The sequence below is a fragment of the Drosophila willistoni genome (assembly GCF_018902025.1).
Source record: "Drosophila willistoni isolate 14030-0811.24 chromosome XR unlocalized genomic scaffold, UCI_dwil_1.1 Seg144, whole genome shotgun sequence".
NCBI classification, from domain to species: Eukaryota; Metazoa; Arthropoda; class Insecta; order Diptera; family Drosophilidae; genus Drosophila; species Drosophila willistoni.
This window is the reverse complement of record NW_025814057.1, coordinates 8,120,767-8,138,417: the sequence shown is the minus strand read 5'-3', so window position 1 is coordinate 8,138,417 and position 17,651 is coordinate 8,120,767. Positions and strand designations below refer to the sequence as shown.

The 17,651-nt window shown below is 36.6% G+C and overlaps 1 protein-coding gene across 5 annotated transcripts in view; it reads left to right on the top strand.

Annotated features, from left to right (window-relative positions):
• The first annotated feature begins 2,288 nt into the window (after window positions 1-2,288).
• Window positions 2,289-17,651, top strand: part of LOC6639478 (DNA-binding protein D-ETS-3) — a 33,562-nt gene continuing 18,199 nt past the window's right edge. For 2 of the 5 annotated variants that reach the window (XM_047012062.1, XM_015179089.3), the window contains exons 1-4: window positions 2,289-2,430; window positions 2,555-2,833; window positions 2,899-3,314; window positions 7,488-7,700. In XM_047012062.1, coding sequence (XP_046868018.1) covers window positions 2,601-2,833; window positions 2,899-3,314; window positions 7,488-7,700 — 862 coding nt within the window. In that variant the 5' untranslated portion in view covers window positions 2,289-2,430; window positions 2,555-2,600. The other 3 variants (XM_047012064.1, XM_047012063.1, XM_023179930.2) reach the window with 2 other exon arrangements.

Sequence of the window (17,651 nt, the reverse complement as noted above, 5' to 3'; positions counted from 1 at the left end):
TTGCAAATAAATCTTCGTTACGATATTGATTTCTAAATTTTGTATTCTACATTTTATTGAGAACTTATTTTTTATGAAAAGTGGTCATTTAGTTAAGCAATGGGTTACAGGTTGAGGTACCCATTGCTTAACTAAAGTTTAATGTAGATGTAGGTGATCTTCTTAACAATCTCCGAGAGATAGAGGGCAAACCCATAATACGATTGTGGATTCTCATTTCCCAGGAATTGGAACCCTCACCTCATGCTTACGGTCATGATCGAATCACTGCACACATTCTATAAAAATCGAACGTTCCTGGAGATCAGGGCTTTATCATTTTTGCATGGTTTGTTCAATACTTAATACAATTCTTCCAAAAGTTAATGCGTTGAATAGACTTTAAAACCACACAAATAATCAGGTTTTAATTACGAAAAACTTATGAAATTTTCATAGTTTCAACATAAAAATAGGCAGAATTTAGCCTAGAACACAAGAGGCTTGATCTCTATAGCTACATAAACTATGTATGTTCACTGATGTTTGGATAGTTACATAGACAGCACTTTCGCTCTCCCTCTCTACCTACCTATTTCTCATATTATGCCGTCGTAATCAAATTAGCAAACAAAAAACGGCAAAAACGGAAGTATTCATAAACCATAGTTGAACCTCAGCTTTTGAGCAATTAGAAGAACAATAGCTCGCTTAGTTTTCCAACATAGTAAAAACGAGAAGCATACAAAAAAATAAAAAATACAATAATATCAGAGCAAAAATTCCATTAAATCCAATGCTAAAAATGCAAAGAATCCATTAAAAATGGAGTCAAAGAGTCAGCAATATTGGCGGAGAGTGGCGTGTTAATTAAAAGCTGATACATACGACTATATATACATACGTATGTATATATATGTATGTAGTCGATAAGAGGGGAGGATAATATCATTAGCAAAACCCAACGAAGAGATGATGTTGTTTGTGGCAATCTTTTTCACTCGACTAACACGCGTCATTCTCGAGACCAACATCCTGGCATCCTGCTCGTATTTCCGGTTGTGCGCGCGTTCCTGGCAATTGTGATAAAAACGAGAAAACAGAAAAAACGATACGAAACGAAACCGAAACCGAAACTCAAACCGAAAAAGAGAAAACCCCCAGAAAACTGAACTGAAAATTTGCTTACAAGCCAAAGTAGAATAATAATAAATAATAAATGAGGCGTGTGCAGGCCGTTTATAATGTCTGAATGTCTGTCTGTCCGTCTGTCTATGTTCATTCTACTCTGATCATAATTTGTAGATAACGAAAGAAAATTTTTGGTTTGATGCTGCTTAAAGCAAAAGAACTTTAAGGACCAAAAAAGGACCAGGATAAGGACTTCAGTTTTTCGTTGGCATAAATTTCGTTGGCATAAATCAAAATTCAGCAACTTCCGACGAAGTACAAAAATTTGCATGGAACAATGGTGCAATACTGCAACTGCCCTCCTATTGCCATGCCGGTCTAACCGACCTTCTCCCTCCTCTTCGTCCTTCTCCGCTGACATCAGACCCCCTTAACTCTAACCAAGCTGACACGCTGAAAATGACCAACACCCACGCACAGGACACGCTCATACGCAATAGACACCCAACAACTAGAAATTTACCACGAGACTGTACAGAGAGAAAAAACACAACAACAACAAGCAAAAATAAACAATCTATTTAGAAAGAAAGCAAGACCATAAATAACACGGCAAAAGATAATTATGCACTTTGGGGAGAGGGTATTAATTATCGCCCCTTTTCACTACTACAACTAACTTGAAAGAGTTCTCTGGCAATTAGAGGTTGCCTATTTTGTTGCAAAAATTGCAGTCATTAGATGTGGGTGTGTGTGTGTGTGTGTGTGCGTCTAGTTGAAAAACGATTTATGATATTCGAATGCTATAATTGGCCATGAGGTGAGTGAAGAAATTCTGCGAAAACATATTTAAAATTTAAACAAAATTTTGACTAATATTAGAAATCTGAAAAGGTTTTTACCTTTTTCATCTTTTCCTTGGATCTGGCATCTTCTCAACTTTACCTAAAACCTCCTTTCTATCCTTTCTTATTTAAATTGTAATAAGCTGTAGTTAAGATATTTTCAAATTGTTTGGCTGGGCTCTTTGTCTTGGACAATTTGAGAGTAAACATTTGGATAAATAAAGCTTTATACGATATTCAGATAGAGTATCAAATAAACCTAAGGAGGTAAAGAATACTTACAGTCTATTGCATACTTAAAGCAGTATGTCTTTAATCAATCTGGAACACAATGAAAATTATGTCACAGTGTTATAGAAAAAACAGATTTATTATTCACAATGAATAAGGTTACAACCAACATTGTTCTGAAGGCGTTTGACCAAATAAATATTTTAAAATAATTGAGTCATTGTTTAGTCTAAATTAATATTAGGTAATTGCTTGCTTTAAAGATTGGATACTTTGCGTGCTTCTAGATAGACGTAAATCTTATTATATATAATTTGTGAAATTGCCCGCCAAGGTTATTATTAACTTTCTAAACTTTTATTTACTAGAGTCAAGTGGAATCCATTGTTTAGCCAACAGCCAACAGGTGGCGCCATGTACGAGAACTCGTGTTCGTATCAAACGGCGCTTGACCTGAAGCGTGTCTCGCCTCCAACATTGACACAAGTGAAGACCGAGGATTGTCTTACACTAGGTCAGTGTTCACCAGATTGGACATCATATCGTTTCCATCAATCGACATTTGAACAACTGAAACAGAGCGTCGAGAAGGCCAAAGCAGCTCTCCAGGATCGTAGTAGTTTTTTTGGAGCCACAAGTGCTTTCAGGTACAGGGCAAACTATCTATCTATCTATTTACTAACTGAATAACCAATTTCAATTTATGTTGCAGTGACATTTATTCCAGCCAACGTTTGACCGATAGTCTGGATACTTTGCCCGTTCAAAGTGGAAATGGAGCTGGCAATTGTCTGGGATTGCCTCACAATGCTGGAGCGGGTGTGGGCGTTGGTGTTGGCGTCGGTGTCGGTGTCGGAGTTGGCATGGGTGTGTTAAACTATAATGCTGTCAGCAGCAGCAGCACTGGTAGTGCGGGAGTTTTGGGCTCGAGTTCTGTACAGCGACATCGTTTGGATACATTACAGCCACCCGCAGGCTGCTCACCCGCCGGCGGCACACAACATGGTGTCATAACTTCCAGCGCTGCTGGACATTCAGTTACTGCCGCATCTCCATTGGATGCGGTTAGTGCGGCGCCATCTTTAACCGCATCTAGTTCAACGTCACATGTTGATCATAAAGTTAGAGGTATGTACACGAAAAATATAAAAAATGCATATTCCTTTTTTGCCACTTGAGCATGTTGAAGGCATTCATTCCGCTTATTTTAGGGCACAACAGAGAAAGGTTTTATTTAGGGTTATTTAAACTGACTAACGACTTCCCTCTGATAGTCGTAGCATTCTTCTTGACGTTTTTGATGAGATCATCGTCAAAGTTTTATACAAATATTTATCAATATCTGGATGTAGTTTCGAATACTGTGGCACAATTGCATGGGTGACCTTTGGCTAAACCGTTATAGTTTGGCTTTTTTTCGAGCCTGACGTCTTGTTATTTCTAGTCCTGAGCAGAAGAAACTTTACATATTTAAATTTAAATGGGATCACTTCGATCATCTCAGTATCAAATAGTGTTCTATAGTACTTTTGCTGTAATTCCAATATCCTTGAAATCATTTTTTGAAAAAGTAATTGCAAAAGCAAAGCAAAGTGGAAGTAACTCTCTCTATTTTCCTTAAAAAAACACAAATTTCACTGCGCGCCTAAAAGCTGGCTAATGAAAAAATTGCGTTTTCTCTACATTATGTCATTTGCAGAAAAATTAGAGTAGAGCTACTCTTCCGCTTTTATTTTTCATGCCAATTGGTTGTCTCATGGTTCTTTTTTTTCTTATTTTGGCTATCCATCAGGTGAATACCACCCAATGACCTTCTCAAAACAAAATTGCTGTCTAGCACACACATACACACACGCGAAAAATGTCCAACGAAAAATGGCGGAAAAACAAATCCTGGGCTTCCGCTTGAGGCAACAAACCCAAAAACCAACAAAAATCAAATAAAGAAGAAGACAAAAAAAAAAAAACAAATAAAAATGTTATTGTCCTACAAATGTGGCGAAATTTTCGCGTATTTATTTAAACACATTCAAAGCTGGAAAAGCATATGTTGTTGGCCCACCACCGGCTAAAGCGAACCGTAACACACATGCAAAGCGTTTAGTCCAAATGCCAAAAATGTCCAAGACCAAAGTCCGTTACATTTAATGGCCAAAAACCGCGACCAGCCATGTACATAATTTTGCCTTGTCCACCAAAATATAAGAAAAAAAAAACCCAAAAAAAAAGCAGAAAAACAATAACGAGAGGGAGAAGAGAAAAATTATAAAAACAAAAAAATTGAATTATCCACAAAAACGTTTGTGTGGAGAATTTTTGGGGTCCTGTTTTGTTTTGGTTTGGTTTTGGTTTTTTTTCTGCTTCTGTTCTGTTTTCTAGTTGTTGTTACATATTTATCAATTTAAGCTGGCGCAAAAACGGAAGTGGATTATAATGTGACCCGGTCTAAGGACGAACCTCTCGGAGGAGGGTTGTTACTTGTCCGAAGGAGTTTTGTAATAGAAACATCAAAACTGTAACTGGAACTAAGAACCTGAAACAGAGAGCTGAGAACTATCGCGTGCCAGGCAAGAGTTTGTTATGCTGCCTCCGTCTTAAGTCAAGTTGTCCATGTCCATTTACAATTTTTTTTTCTTATATGAGAATAAGGAAAACCGTTCTTCTTTTATTTGGCAAATTTATGCCTCACATTTTCAATTAGACAAGAGGGAGAAAAAGTTTAGATAGATAGAAGAAAAAAAAAACGCTGGCCGTCCAGACTGTCAGTTTAAAAAAATTATTTAAAAATCCTTTATATGGCAATAATCAGCTAAGTAGATACCCTCCACCAACCTACAACCTTCGATCCTAGAAACGAAGCAATTTGCTCCACCCACACAATTTTGCAGCATCAACGCAATAACAAAATGGCTGCCAGGCCAAAATTCAACTCAATTCAAGCCAAGTCAACGCGCTCAAGCAAATATGAAATGAATCCTTTTTAGCTGTCCTTTTTCCTTTCTGTCTCTCTCTTTCTTTCTTCTTCTCTGCTGTCATTTGCTATCTTTTTCTTCTTCTTGTTTGTGTATATATGTATATATATATAGTAAGTGTGTGTCTGTGTGTGGAATCATGAAAAGATTCTCTCATGCGTAACTCATTATTTTTGTGCTTAAAAGACGTTTTGAGACTCACAAAAGCGCATATAAAAAATAATTACGTTCGTTCTTTGGTACTGACTTGCTTATTATACGAACTAAAGACTTGATTAACAATAAAGAAAAGAATTCTTACATCAATTGCAACAATTAAAATAACTTTAAAGTTGAAGAAATTTATATATATTTCATAAGAGGGTTTCGGAAAGTTATTTTCGTAAGACTTCAAAGGAAACCCAAGCACAGTTGACTAAGAAAATGAACATTTTGCCAATTATTAGTGATTTTTGCCTTTGGAATTAGAGAGAAAAGCGCATTGCTTTAGAAAAAAGACTTTAAGGAATATGTAAGACATAAGTTGGAAAACATATAGAAGACCAATCTGTTATGGAAAGGTTAAGGAAAGTGTTGCAGGAAGTCTGTTCTTATTAAATTGATCCTGGGCTAGGTCCTAGACAAACAACCTTTAACCTATTCAGAAATTATTGCCATCTATTGTATGTATTCTCTTTGGAAAAGTGAACAATTTCGGAAGATAATTTAATGTTAATCTTATGTTATGGGATCAAAAAACTTTTCCTCTCTGCGCTATGCATTTCACTAATTATCAGAATAAAAAAAGATAATACTAGTTGACCCTAAAACCTGAGAAACTTTTGTTTAATTAACTAAAAGTGGTTAAGCGTTGTATTCGATGTCCTGGCTAATGGCAATTTCCCAAGAATGATATTTTACCTCTTCATCTGCTAATATTTCGATTACTAATTGTAAGATGAATTTCTTCTCTTTTTACCCACATAGAAATGAGAACTCATTATGATGAAATTACTTTATGTAATTGCAAGTTGTTTTCTTAAAGGTTTGAATATTAGTTTTTTTCCCATTCAGAACAGGTGCAATACAACTGTGTAACTTCATCTAAACACACTCTTACAAAATTTTCAGATGATTTACATGAGCGGATCTAGGGATCTAGGGCGTCTGAGGGGTCTGGGCATTCGCCGAAATGTTAATACTTTGAATATTGTCTGATTTTTTTTCATCTCTTTATAAGCCTAAAAAGTAAGACTTTGAAGATACTGACAAAATGCCTTAATCAAAAATATGACCCTCCCTGAAAATATTATCTGTTGATGATTTCTTTAGAATCAAGATTTGATTGAAACTTCATTTAAATTCGTCGCCCAGTCCTCGAGAAGTAACAGGTTAGAAAGGGGCTCAACAGTTCCCACACTATCTTGGTAAATATTATTTCGTTGATCATCAATCTAGAACTCACAATTCTCATTCCCTTCAAAATGTTTGTTTTTTTTTTTGGTTTTCGTAATGTTTTTGTGAAGGATATGCAACAATTATAACACACTCGCATCGACAATCTCATCACAATTGCAATCGCAATGTCAATCTCTCAATCGTCCTCTCGTCATCATGCTGTTTCCCATCTTCATGGTTTATTATCATCATTATTATTATTATTTTCATAGTCTGCGTATCATGTCCGGTTTGACATGTCAATTGAAAGCGTAGCAAATTCTTTTTCGAGATTTTTTTTTTCTTTCTTCATTCGTTTTTGTTGTGCGTTCGTTCGTTCGTTCGTTCTTTTCTTTGTTTACATCAAACAAAGATTTACGGCAATTAAACATTTTTGTCTGACTGGTGACAACCCTCGCGATTATGGTCCTTTGCGGTTCACAGGATCTGTCACAGGGAGCGCAATGCCGAGCAAAGCAACGTTGCGTGACCATTCAAGGGGGTAAAGAGGGGTAAAGTGGAAGAGTGAGAGAAAGGGAGTTGGAGTGGGAAAGAGTGAGAGCAGCTATAAATAAAAACCAGTCAACAGCCACTATGTGTTCTAGCTAACAACCGATGGCAATTATCTATGCGAAGATTTATGATTTTATTTTGTCTTTTCTCTCGCTCGCTCTCTCTACTCTCTCTATCTCCCTCTCTCTCTCTCTCTCTCTCGTGTGTTGAAAGCGAGTCTACTAGTCAAAGAAGCGCGCGTGCCGTCGACATGCTGAGTGTGCAAATTTGTGCTGCCCAGGCAATTAAAGTGTTTTTCATATTTTCATTTTTCCTTCATGTTGTTTGCCATTTCTTTCTTTTACTTATTTCGTTATTTTGTTTGGGGTTTTTTTCGTTTCGGTTCTTCTGTTTTTCACAGACAAATCCTCACTGGATTGTTCGACAACATCCTCACATGCGGCTCTTCCCTCATCTTCGTCATCAAGCGAGCAGGGAGGCGGTGGCGTTGCCGGCAGGCATGGTGGCAGCAAAAGTAGCAGTACTAGTAGTTCTAACACTGGAATTTCAGGCGCAGGAGGTACGGGAGCAGGCGCGGGCGGAGGAGGAGGAGGCTCTGGCAGCAATGCACTATGTAAGTCCTAGTCAATAAGTCCTTTTGTATAGAGAGCTTTGTGTGACAGCTTTCAGTCAGGACATCAACCCAACAAAAAAAGTGTCAACGTTTTGTCATTTACGCTGTAGATGGCGCTAATGTCTGCTGTTTGAGGGTGTGTGAGCCAATACTCATTTATTTAGGCAAGTTAAGTTCCCAGTAGAATATTTTCAGCCATCCTGCTTTCCCAGTATAGATCCTATTCTCCATTTTTGTGAGCCCTTACCTTTAAAAAAACCTAAACAAGTTCAATTCAAATGTACAATATTTCTTACCTTCTGTCGAGTATATTTTGGAGAATTCGCTAAGGATATCAAGTACTGGCCTCTCATTGTAACTCTGTCTTGTTCTATCTACGAGTATAAAATATTTATATAGATAGATTTGTATGTATGTATCCACAGTCATAGTTTTTTCCCCTCTCCAGTTTGTAGATGACCAAAATGCTAATGCCTGCCGTTAACCTTAGCAAAAACATTTCTATAACTTTCGCTTTAACATAATGTGATATTTATTGAAATTGTCTCTATATTTGTCTTTTTATAGCCTTACGGAGGGTAATTAAAAACTTGACCAGACGAATAAACTAGTTTCTCAATTTCGTTTCGTCTTAAAAATTCATATTTAGAATTTTTTTAAATAAAAGCAGCATATTTGCCTCAGCACCGATCAAACAGTTATGTAATATACAAATCAGCCAAGAAATAACATGCAATTGCAAGTGTAAGAAATAAATAAGACATAGACAGGAAGGGACAGAGGGTCAACTTCGGTCAAAGAATCCAAGAATAAAAAAACTTTGCCTTATTCAAGGATTTCTTCTACCATATAAATTTCATAAGAACTGTATGTACATATGTGAGAGAGATAGACAGAAAGATTTTAAGGCAACAGTCAAACTGTTCATGCAAAATTAGGCCCAAAAATGTGAGAACTTATTCCCGCTGAAGTAGAATTCTCTTCTTCCATTTCTGCTTTATACCGTTTCCAAAAGTTTTTTTTTAATAATGTAGAATGATGATGACAAAATATAAGAGATTGCTTAAATATGAATCCATATGTATCTAGTTTTCATTTGTAGGCATAAATTTTAAATGAATATCAATCAGAATAACCAGTTTAAGTGATTATACACTTAGATAAATATCTATTTAGTTCTTGATTCCAAGAAATATCCCTGCATATGCATAGCCCTTAAGCAAACTAGCTAAAGTTAAAATGGTAATAATTATTTATTATTGAAGTTGAGCGGTAATTACAAATTATAGCCGACATTTAAGTCAGGTATATCTAAAAACCTATTTTGTCAGGACTATAATATCATAAGAACTTTTGAACGAATAATTTAATTACGTTGTTTTGAGATGCCCAATGATTCTAAATAGTATTTTTATAATCCTTCAATTGATATACGATTAAATTTGGCTAATCAAACAATTGTCACTCACTTGACCGTGATATTTTATGATGTCACGGTGGTCCCCCTGGCCCTTCCTCCTGCCTTGTGTACCCCTTTTCATTTTCATTAACCACTCAATTGACTATGCCCAAAAAGAAAAAAAAAAGAATCCCACACACACGCACACCCAGTCAGTGGCAATAGCTACCCTTCGGAACGGTGTGTCTATCTCTACCACGCTGTCAACTATGATGATGATGACGCGTGCCTGCGACTGAGAAGGAGACCGAGACTATGCCTTTGCGCCTGAAATGCGTTTCACATAACATTTTGATCATTTTATGATCTGTCGATTAGCCTCATTGTTGCAATTTTTAGGGCTCATCCCTCAAAACTGGTAGCACTCGAGGATGCTCAAGGGCTCGGGGGTTGTCCTTTCACTCGATGTCTTTGTGTGTGTGTGTGTGTTGGTTGAGCGTGTGACTAACACGCTTTAATAGGATTAACTCTGAAGAGCACTTAAGAGTCAAATTATCAACGGAGGTGAGGACGAGCAATACACCAGGAGCAGGACCAGTAAGAACTAAAGCGGAGCTGGAATATACCAATTGTTGTGACTGTTGCGTTTTGTATGTTTGCACAGTGAGACAAAAGGACATCAACAATTGTTTGCCAACATTTTCCCACTCTCTCTCTTTCTCCCTCTCGGTTTCTGCTGTTCCTCCTCCTTTTACTACTCTCTCATCGTATTGTCATAAATAGTTCCCAGAGGGATAAAATTAGAGTGTTCCCGAGATTACGTGCATTAGTCAGGCTCAAGGCATTAAATCAAGTGAGCAATTGAGTTATCATAATTAGTTAGAGAGTAGACACGATTTTTTCAAGTACATAGATAAGAGATTTGTAATGAAATCTTAATAAGAAAATGAGTTAAAGTGATACGATCCTTAATTTGTGAGTTTGAAACTTCTTATATTGATTGTAAGGATGAAAATACGAGTATGATGCACATTTGCATGAATGAATGAATTCATTCGAATTGTAGTTCATGAGTGTTAATTAATTAGTATGAAATAGTATCCAAACATATATACATACATAATACGATTGAATAAATTAGTTAGAAAACTTTTCTGACATTCAAATTATTCGTATGAAAAGTACCTACAATAAGATTCGAATAAAAACTATGATATCATTCGAATTATGCGTATAAAAAGAACTATGGCATTCGTATTATTCATATTAAAAGTACTTTGGCATTTGAATTGTCTAAATAATTCATGTATACACATTTTGTGTCTTCATTTTCTTTGGCATCGTCTTTAAAGTAAACAAACAAATAATATTCATTTGGTGCAAAGAAGAAATATGCGGTATATTCAAATGTAAATTCGAATCACAACAACTGAAGTACTCACATTCATACTCATTCAATTCGATCTTGTGTCGTTTTATCGATGTGACATGAGCCTTAAGTCAGCTTACTTATTCATTTGAAATCGTTTTTTATTCACTTTAGACTCAGCTCTAGGTGTTCAAAATCATAGATGACTTTTCTTACAATATACAAACAGCGAATGTTCATAATATGAGTTTTCTTGAATGCTAGTTAACACAAGGATTAACTATGAATACGAACGACAAGTTTAAACGGGAGAATTCCTAATTCTAAATTCCCTTTACAAACTGTGCAAATATCTGGAATAGATCTCTAGAATATACTTTTATCTAAAACTAGAAGATATTCTGGATGTTTACTATATTAGTACTTCTGCTGTTACACTTTATTGATTGAATGAATATCCCATGAATTTTTCCTCTTTACTTTCCAAATTAAATTTTAATAAACAACAACAAATGTAAAAAAAAACTGCAAATTGCTTAAATTCTTCATAATGAATTTTTGCTGTTTGTGTATCTCCTCTTTGTCATCATCTGTCGCGCTCGATGTTTTGCTTGGCGAGTTTGTGTGTCTATGTCTCCGTAATCGCATAATCTGCCAACATGTTGCCACACCCACTTAACGCCCAGCGGGTGTTTAAAGCAAACACGCCCAGCTAAAATCCACCCACCCAACCAGCCCCCAACTCTCGACTCCCACAACACTCTCTCCCCCTCCCCATTCGCCCATTGCTCTACTACTCATCGTGTTCACATTGTGTGAGCTGAACTGAACGCCGTGTGTCCATGTCCTCGTTTTTGCGCCGTATGTTTTGCTCACTTCAAATTTAATTTCTGATTTCATTTCGTTTCGTTTTCGTTTTTATTTATTTTTATTTTTTTTTTTGCTCGTTTTTCGTTTTGTTTGGTAATTGTTTCAGACTGTGAAAATAAATTGAAAATGCCCGAGCAACGCAAACGCAGAGGCAAAGGCATGGCAAGGCAACCAACTGGCGCCACATAGAACCACACTGAGGACCTTTTTGACAGCTTCGCGGACTGACGCTTGTGTGCGAGTAAAGTGCAAAAATTTCACGTTATTTATGAATTTATGAATTTAAACAAACTCATGAGGGGAAAGCAAAAAAATAAAAATAAACATAACAAAGTCTCCGCTTGGCCTTACTTGACATTGGCCGACAAAAAACCAAGCGAAAAGTAAGAGAAATTTCCAACTCGCTTTTCCCAGGCTTTTCTTTCATGTGTGCGCGAGCCGCTTTCCATTCTATTGATGTCCAAATATTTTTATTCATGGCCCTTTTTCGCGGTTCACTTAACTGCCAATGTTCGCCAAATCATTATTGGGCATTGAGTCAATCTCCCTCACACACACACACACACACACACATTTTTCCCCCTTGTTGCTTATGAGACTCATGGATTCAGTCACGAGTTGCCCATAAATCAAGTCATTGTTATACATACTTGTATTCCCCCCTTTCTCTTAATGCTGCTGCTGCTGCCATCAACCAACCCCCTTCCTTTCCCTATTATAATGATGATGATGACGGCAACAAGCTGGAAAATTTTTTTGTTGCTAATTTTAGTTTTTGATTTTGTGCATTGATTTCGCTTAGAAAGATAATCAAAACAAAACAAATTGGCCCAAAACTTGGGGAGTAGTTAGTGGAACACATAAAAATGTCGTGAAATGGTTAAGGATTATACGCTTAAGAAGATAACATAAGACTATAGATTGATAGATTTCATCAGAGGTATTTAAGACGTTGCGAACTTGTTGAAAAATTGGGCTTGAGTTCGAATCATGCAAAACTCTTTAAGAATTACCAATAACAATCCAATATTCGTGACTATAAATGACCAACCTTAAGCTTAACCGTATCCTATTTACATACCGGGAATAACCAAATGACTATAAACCATTTGTCATGATTGAAATCGGTTGATCCATTCCAATGTGCGCTTTATTTTATAAACACTAAAAAAGAAAGAAAAGAAAGAAAAAAGAAGATAAAGTCTCATATTTTCAATAATACATAACTTTTTGATTCAAGTTTATTCAACAATTTTTAAAAATCTTCCAAAATCCCTAGATTTGACTCATTGATTAAAAAACAAATATTACATAATCTTTCGTCTGATGTAATGGTAATTTTCATTTTAGAGTAAAAATTTAAGCATTAATGGATAGAATGAAACATTGTTTCTCCTTAAAGAAAATATTTTCCGAATCGTTTTGGAATAATGGCAGCTATTTGTTGACATCAACTTTTTCTAAAACGATCTTTTGTTTTCCTGAGGGAAAATGTTTTCGAATATTTTTGATTTTCCATTAGTGTGTGGCCTTAATAGACCCACGATTTATCCTAACTCCCATGTAAAACGCATTATAATGCATCATCAACTGACAAGCAACACATCACTTGCTTGTATATATCCTTTCTATGAACTTTTATTTTGGGCATTAAACAAGCTCTATTCCATTTCCATTCTTCTTCTGTATATTAATACAATAATGCTTATTGTTTAACATTTATTTTTGTTTGCGTTTTGTTTGCTGATTCTTTTATAGATATTTTCAATTAATTTGCCTAAGAATCGGTAAAAAATAATTATCAATACTAAAAAAAAAAAAAGAATAATAGGGGAAAAAAATCAAACGTAAACTTGCAACAGGTTTTACTTCCTTTTTTGGGACCACCTTTTGATGTTGTTGTTGTGATTTATGCCACCTGCTGGAAATGACCCGCTTCCGACATTGTCGAGCACTTGAAAGTTTTTCTCGTGCTTGTTTTTTTTTCGTTTTGTTATTATTTTTATTTTTAGCAAATTTTCTATCCATAGAAACCTCCTACAACGGAAACGCATCGCCCATTTAGAAAGCCAGCGAGCGACAGAGACAGAAAGAGAGAGAGAGAGAGAGAGAAAGACAGATAGATAGAGAGCCGGAGGTGACTGTGTCGAAGCGTCTCCGGCAAAAGTGCAATTTAGTTGTCAATTGAATTTATGAGTTCGACTAAAATTTATAGCCACAAGGTTACCCATTCATTTTGCCTTGATTTTTTCAAGAGAGAGAGAATCACTTGAGACCCGCGACCGTGAGAGAGACAGAAATGGACTCGGACCGACCGAGAGACCCAAAAAGTCAAACCGCAGTAATTTATAGCAATGACACGTGAACCTTCAACCATCAACCTCACCCAATCTTCATCCCCCTTCTCTAGGTGTCCATTCAATGTTTTTTTTTGTTCTTTTTTTTTTTGTATATGTTAATTGTTTGTTTGCTGTTTGTTGTCATTGGCTCTTAAGTGAGTAAAGGGCGGGGGTGATGAGGTCGTCGTCGTCGTTGTCGAGGGTGAAGGTGAAGGGTAGCGGCAAGGGGGTTAGAATGAGGGTGAGAAGAGTGGGTTGTTAGGTAGCTTGTATTTAGCTGCCGTGTGAATATGCTAGCTTTCAGTTTACAATGACAATAAACGAGCTCTGACACTCTTTCTACGAGCAATTATCTATACACTCCGCTCCCAAGTCAAATGTTGGTAATCGGAGTCAACCCGGAATCGTTCACCCTTCACTAGCCAACGCACAGCGGCCGCGACCTGCTACGTACGACCTGCGACCCGAACTGCCGACCATGTACCCCTTATAAATTGCACAATTATTGCTTGCATTGTTTAGTTTCGGCGACGGCAGCGGCACGAGGACATTTTCAATATGCTTTTCCATGGGTCTCTTGGGTTTCCTTTGAGCCTTACGTTTTTTTTTGTCTCTTGTTGCTGTTCGTGTTTGTAATTTGTTTTTATTACAATTTTCACTTTTTTTTTCCCTTTGTTTGTTATTTGATTTGGTGTGTTTGTTGGCTGCATTGAGGTTGACATTATAATTCGTTTTTTTTTTGGTGGGAAACTTTTATAAAGGTGTCAAACTATGACATTGAAAAAATTATAGATTGCTTGTAGATGGGAGAAAGTTGTATTTCAAATTTAAACCGATTATTTGTAAGCGTTAAGGTATCTATATATGTTCTGAACGTTTATACAACGATATACAAAGTTGTGATCTTGCATCAAACAAAGAGTCGAACAATTGTGATTTACTGTTAACATCAAGGGTTAAGTACTGCAAAAAGTCTGTGATCGTAGTTGCTCCTTAGTCTGACCTATGACCCTTTTTTTTCTTTGTATCCTCTTTGGCTTATTGTAGCAGTTCATCTGTTATCACAAATATGTATGTGCTCCTCCTTTTACAGTCTTCTGACTTATTTCTACATCTTTCCATTTCATAGTTCACTTTGACTAGAAATCTCTTTCACACTCAAAGATTCTCATTCTCGAATACTCTTTCATTCAACTCTCGATTTCCAAGCAGTGTTAAAGAAAAACTTTTCCAACAAGCTGGCTCCAATCTCTTTCAATGTTTCATCCTTTCAAAACTCTCCGCCGCCCCCGCCCCTTTTAGAACTTTCTCTGATTTATGGTGGGCCCCGCCCCTTGGATTAGCAAATATTGAAATACCCGCTATATATGCATAATATATATATAGAAAAAAGATTTCTATTGTATTTTTATGATGATGATTATAACAATACGCCCGTAAGAGGTAGAAAGAGAGAGAGAGACTGAGAAAGGGAAAGTGCAGAATATGCCTGGAGCAAAATGAGCAATCTATTGGTAACCATTTAAGACCCGTAAAAAGGAGCAATATTTGAGGGGGCGCGGGAGATGGAGGAGGGACATTTGGCCTGTCATGACGAGCGAGAGTTGATTTTTTTCTTTTTTTTTTTTGGCCACGTGCCGCTCAAGTCAGGGTTGACTTTCGTCGCGTGTTACATCATTCATACGTCATTAATGGCCACGTGTCTTGGGTCTTGGTTGTAGACCGTTCCATGTTGTTGTTATTGTAGGCAGGACTATTTTCAGTGTAGCATAAAAGTAAAATATTAGCCACCGCCGGCCAAATAAGAGAGTGTGAGAGAGCGAGAAACAAATCGCAGCGTTGATTGCGTTTCTTATTATTAACTGTCGGTGAGTTCTATTCTGTGTGTGTGTTTTTTTTTTTTGTTGCTTGTCTTCCATCGGACAATATGCTGCCTGTCCAAGCTCCTCCATAAATGCTACTGCTCCTTCTGTGTCCTGTTCTATGTGCTGTCCTGTCCTGTGTGCGGTGTGTGTCATGTTTGTCTTGACGCTTCGCTGGTCTTTAAGGCAAGCGCGGAGAGCTGGAGACTCGAGATGGAGGTGGTTGAATGACTCAAGTTGTTGTTGGCTTAACTTAAAGCCTTGACTTTTGTTTTATACACATACACATACATATACATGTGGGCTCTGCTTAGGAGGGCGTAGTATTTTGACCACAAGCCTTAAGAACGGAAATGTTAAAATGGCGGAAATCGCCTAACAAAAGAAATTAATTTAAAGTTTTTTTTTTTGCTCTTCTACTTTTCCATACTACTACATTTTTTTTTGTTTTTCGACTTGGTTGGAAAAGCGTGAAAATGAAATTACATAATGAATGCAATTAAAATGGTAAACGAAACACATACACACACACACATACATATACAAATATACTAGAAGAGAGCAAACTTTAGTTTTCCTTTAGAGCAGAAAGCAGAAAACAGCAAATTGCTATTTAGCCATTTTAGATGCCATTAGCACTACATACACACACACGCACACACACGCACACACACACACACACACACATTGAAAAGTTGAGAGCCAACCTCAATTCGCCCCCCATCCAACACTCTCCAAAATCCCCCACAAACTAAGTTTATTAAATAACTGCGTGTCAAAGCCAAGCACAAAACTCGCCCTCGGCTGGCTGCGTCTCCACCTCATTCGCCGCCCTCACCACCACCTTGGCTGTGCCCCCAAAGTGTGTGTGTGTGTGTGTGTAAGTGGGAAAAAGCGAAATTTAGTTTTTAACTAACATAGAAATAAAAGTTAGCACAAAGAAAATTGCAAAGAATATGCGACTTTTGAAATACCTACAAGAAAATTCGAATATCTTTTACGATTAAGAATCAAATCCGTGGATTAATTTTAATAATTTGTTAACTAAACTTCATAATGGAATCTTTTCTATAGTTTCTTTAATTAGACAATTGAATTTTGTGCTCTTATTTCAAATTTTATTATTACTGAAACAAATTTCACAATTTGCGCTCACACAGCAACAATACGAATGCACGAATTTAGAAAAGGATTTCAGATAAACCTCATAAAAATAACAGAGCTGTCATATTCTGTTTTTGAAATAGAACAAGTGAGTCAATAAAACAAAAATAAGAGCTTAATAAAGCAACTCAAAGAATACAAATAAACTCAGAATTTAACACAAATAAACGAAAGGAGATATGGGGAGAGAAAGAGATTGAGAGAAACCTAATTTATAATCATATTATTGGCCGACTTTCATTTTGTAACATAATCAGAAGAGACCTTCAAAGGCTTCTAGTTCGGTTTTATGTAGAAGTAGAAGTACGAAAAATATAAGGATTGCAGAATATAGCATACTTTTTGGGGCTAATATTGCGATATTAAGTTAAGTAACTTATCACATTAATGCAATGAATAATATAAATCGGTAGTTATATTATATTAACAGAATCAGAATATTCCAAATATTACTTAATGAGCTAATGGCTAGACGTTAACAACGAGTAAAGGGTGATAAAATAATTCAATACCAGGTAATAGACAATAAGTTTAATGCGAAGCAGGGTATATGAAAAATCACAACTTTTTGACATGATTATATATGTATGTATGTTTCTATATCAGTAGCGTGTGTGTCTGTGTGTGTAGAACTACAATTTGTTCGTTGACGCCTGTGAATTAGCCCCAGCTCCAGCCACCCAAAAACGGGGCACTCACACACAGAGAGAGAGAGAGAGAAAGGGAGAGAAGACTCACCGCCGTACATAGCCAGCGGGCTCCAAAAATGGGGCGTGTGAGAGAGGCGGCAAGAGCAAAAACAATTTCAATGAGAATTCAAAAATTAATTAAGCCAGAACCAAAAGGCAGCTTCATGCATACACACATCTCTGTTTGTATATATGTGTGTGTGTGTGTCTGTGATTTTGTATAGCCTGCTTTAAGGGGCAGGCCATGCCACCACAATTG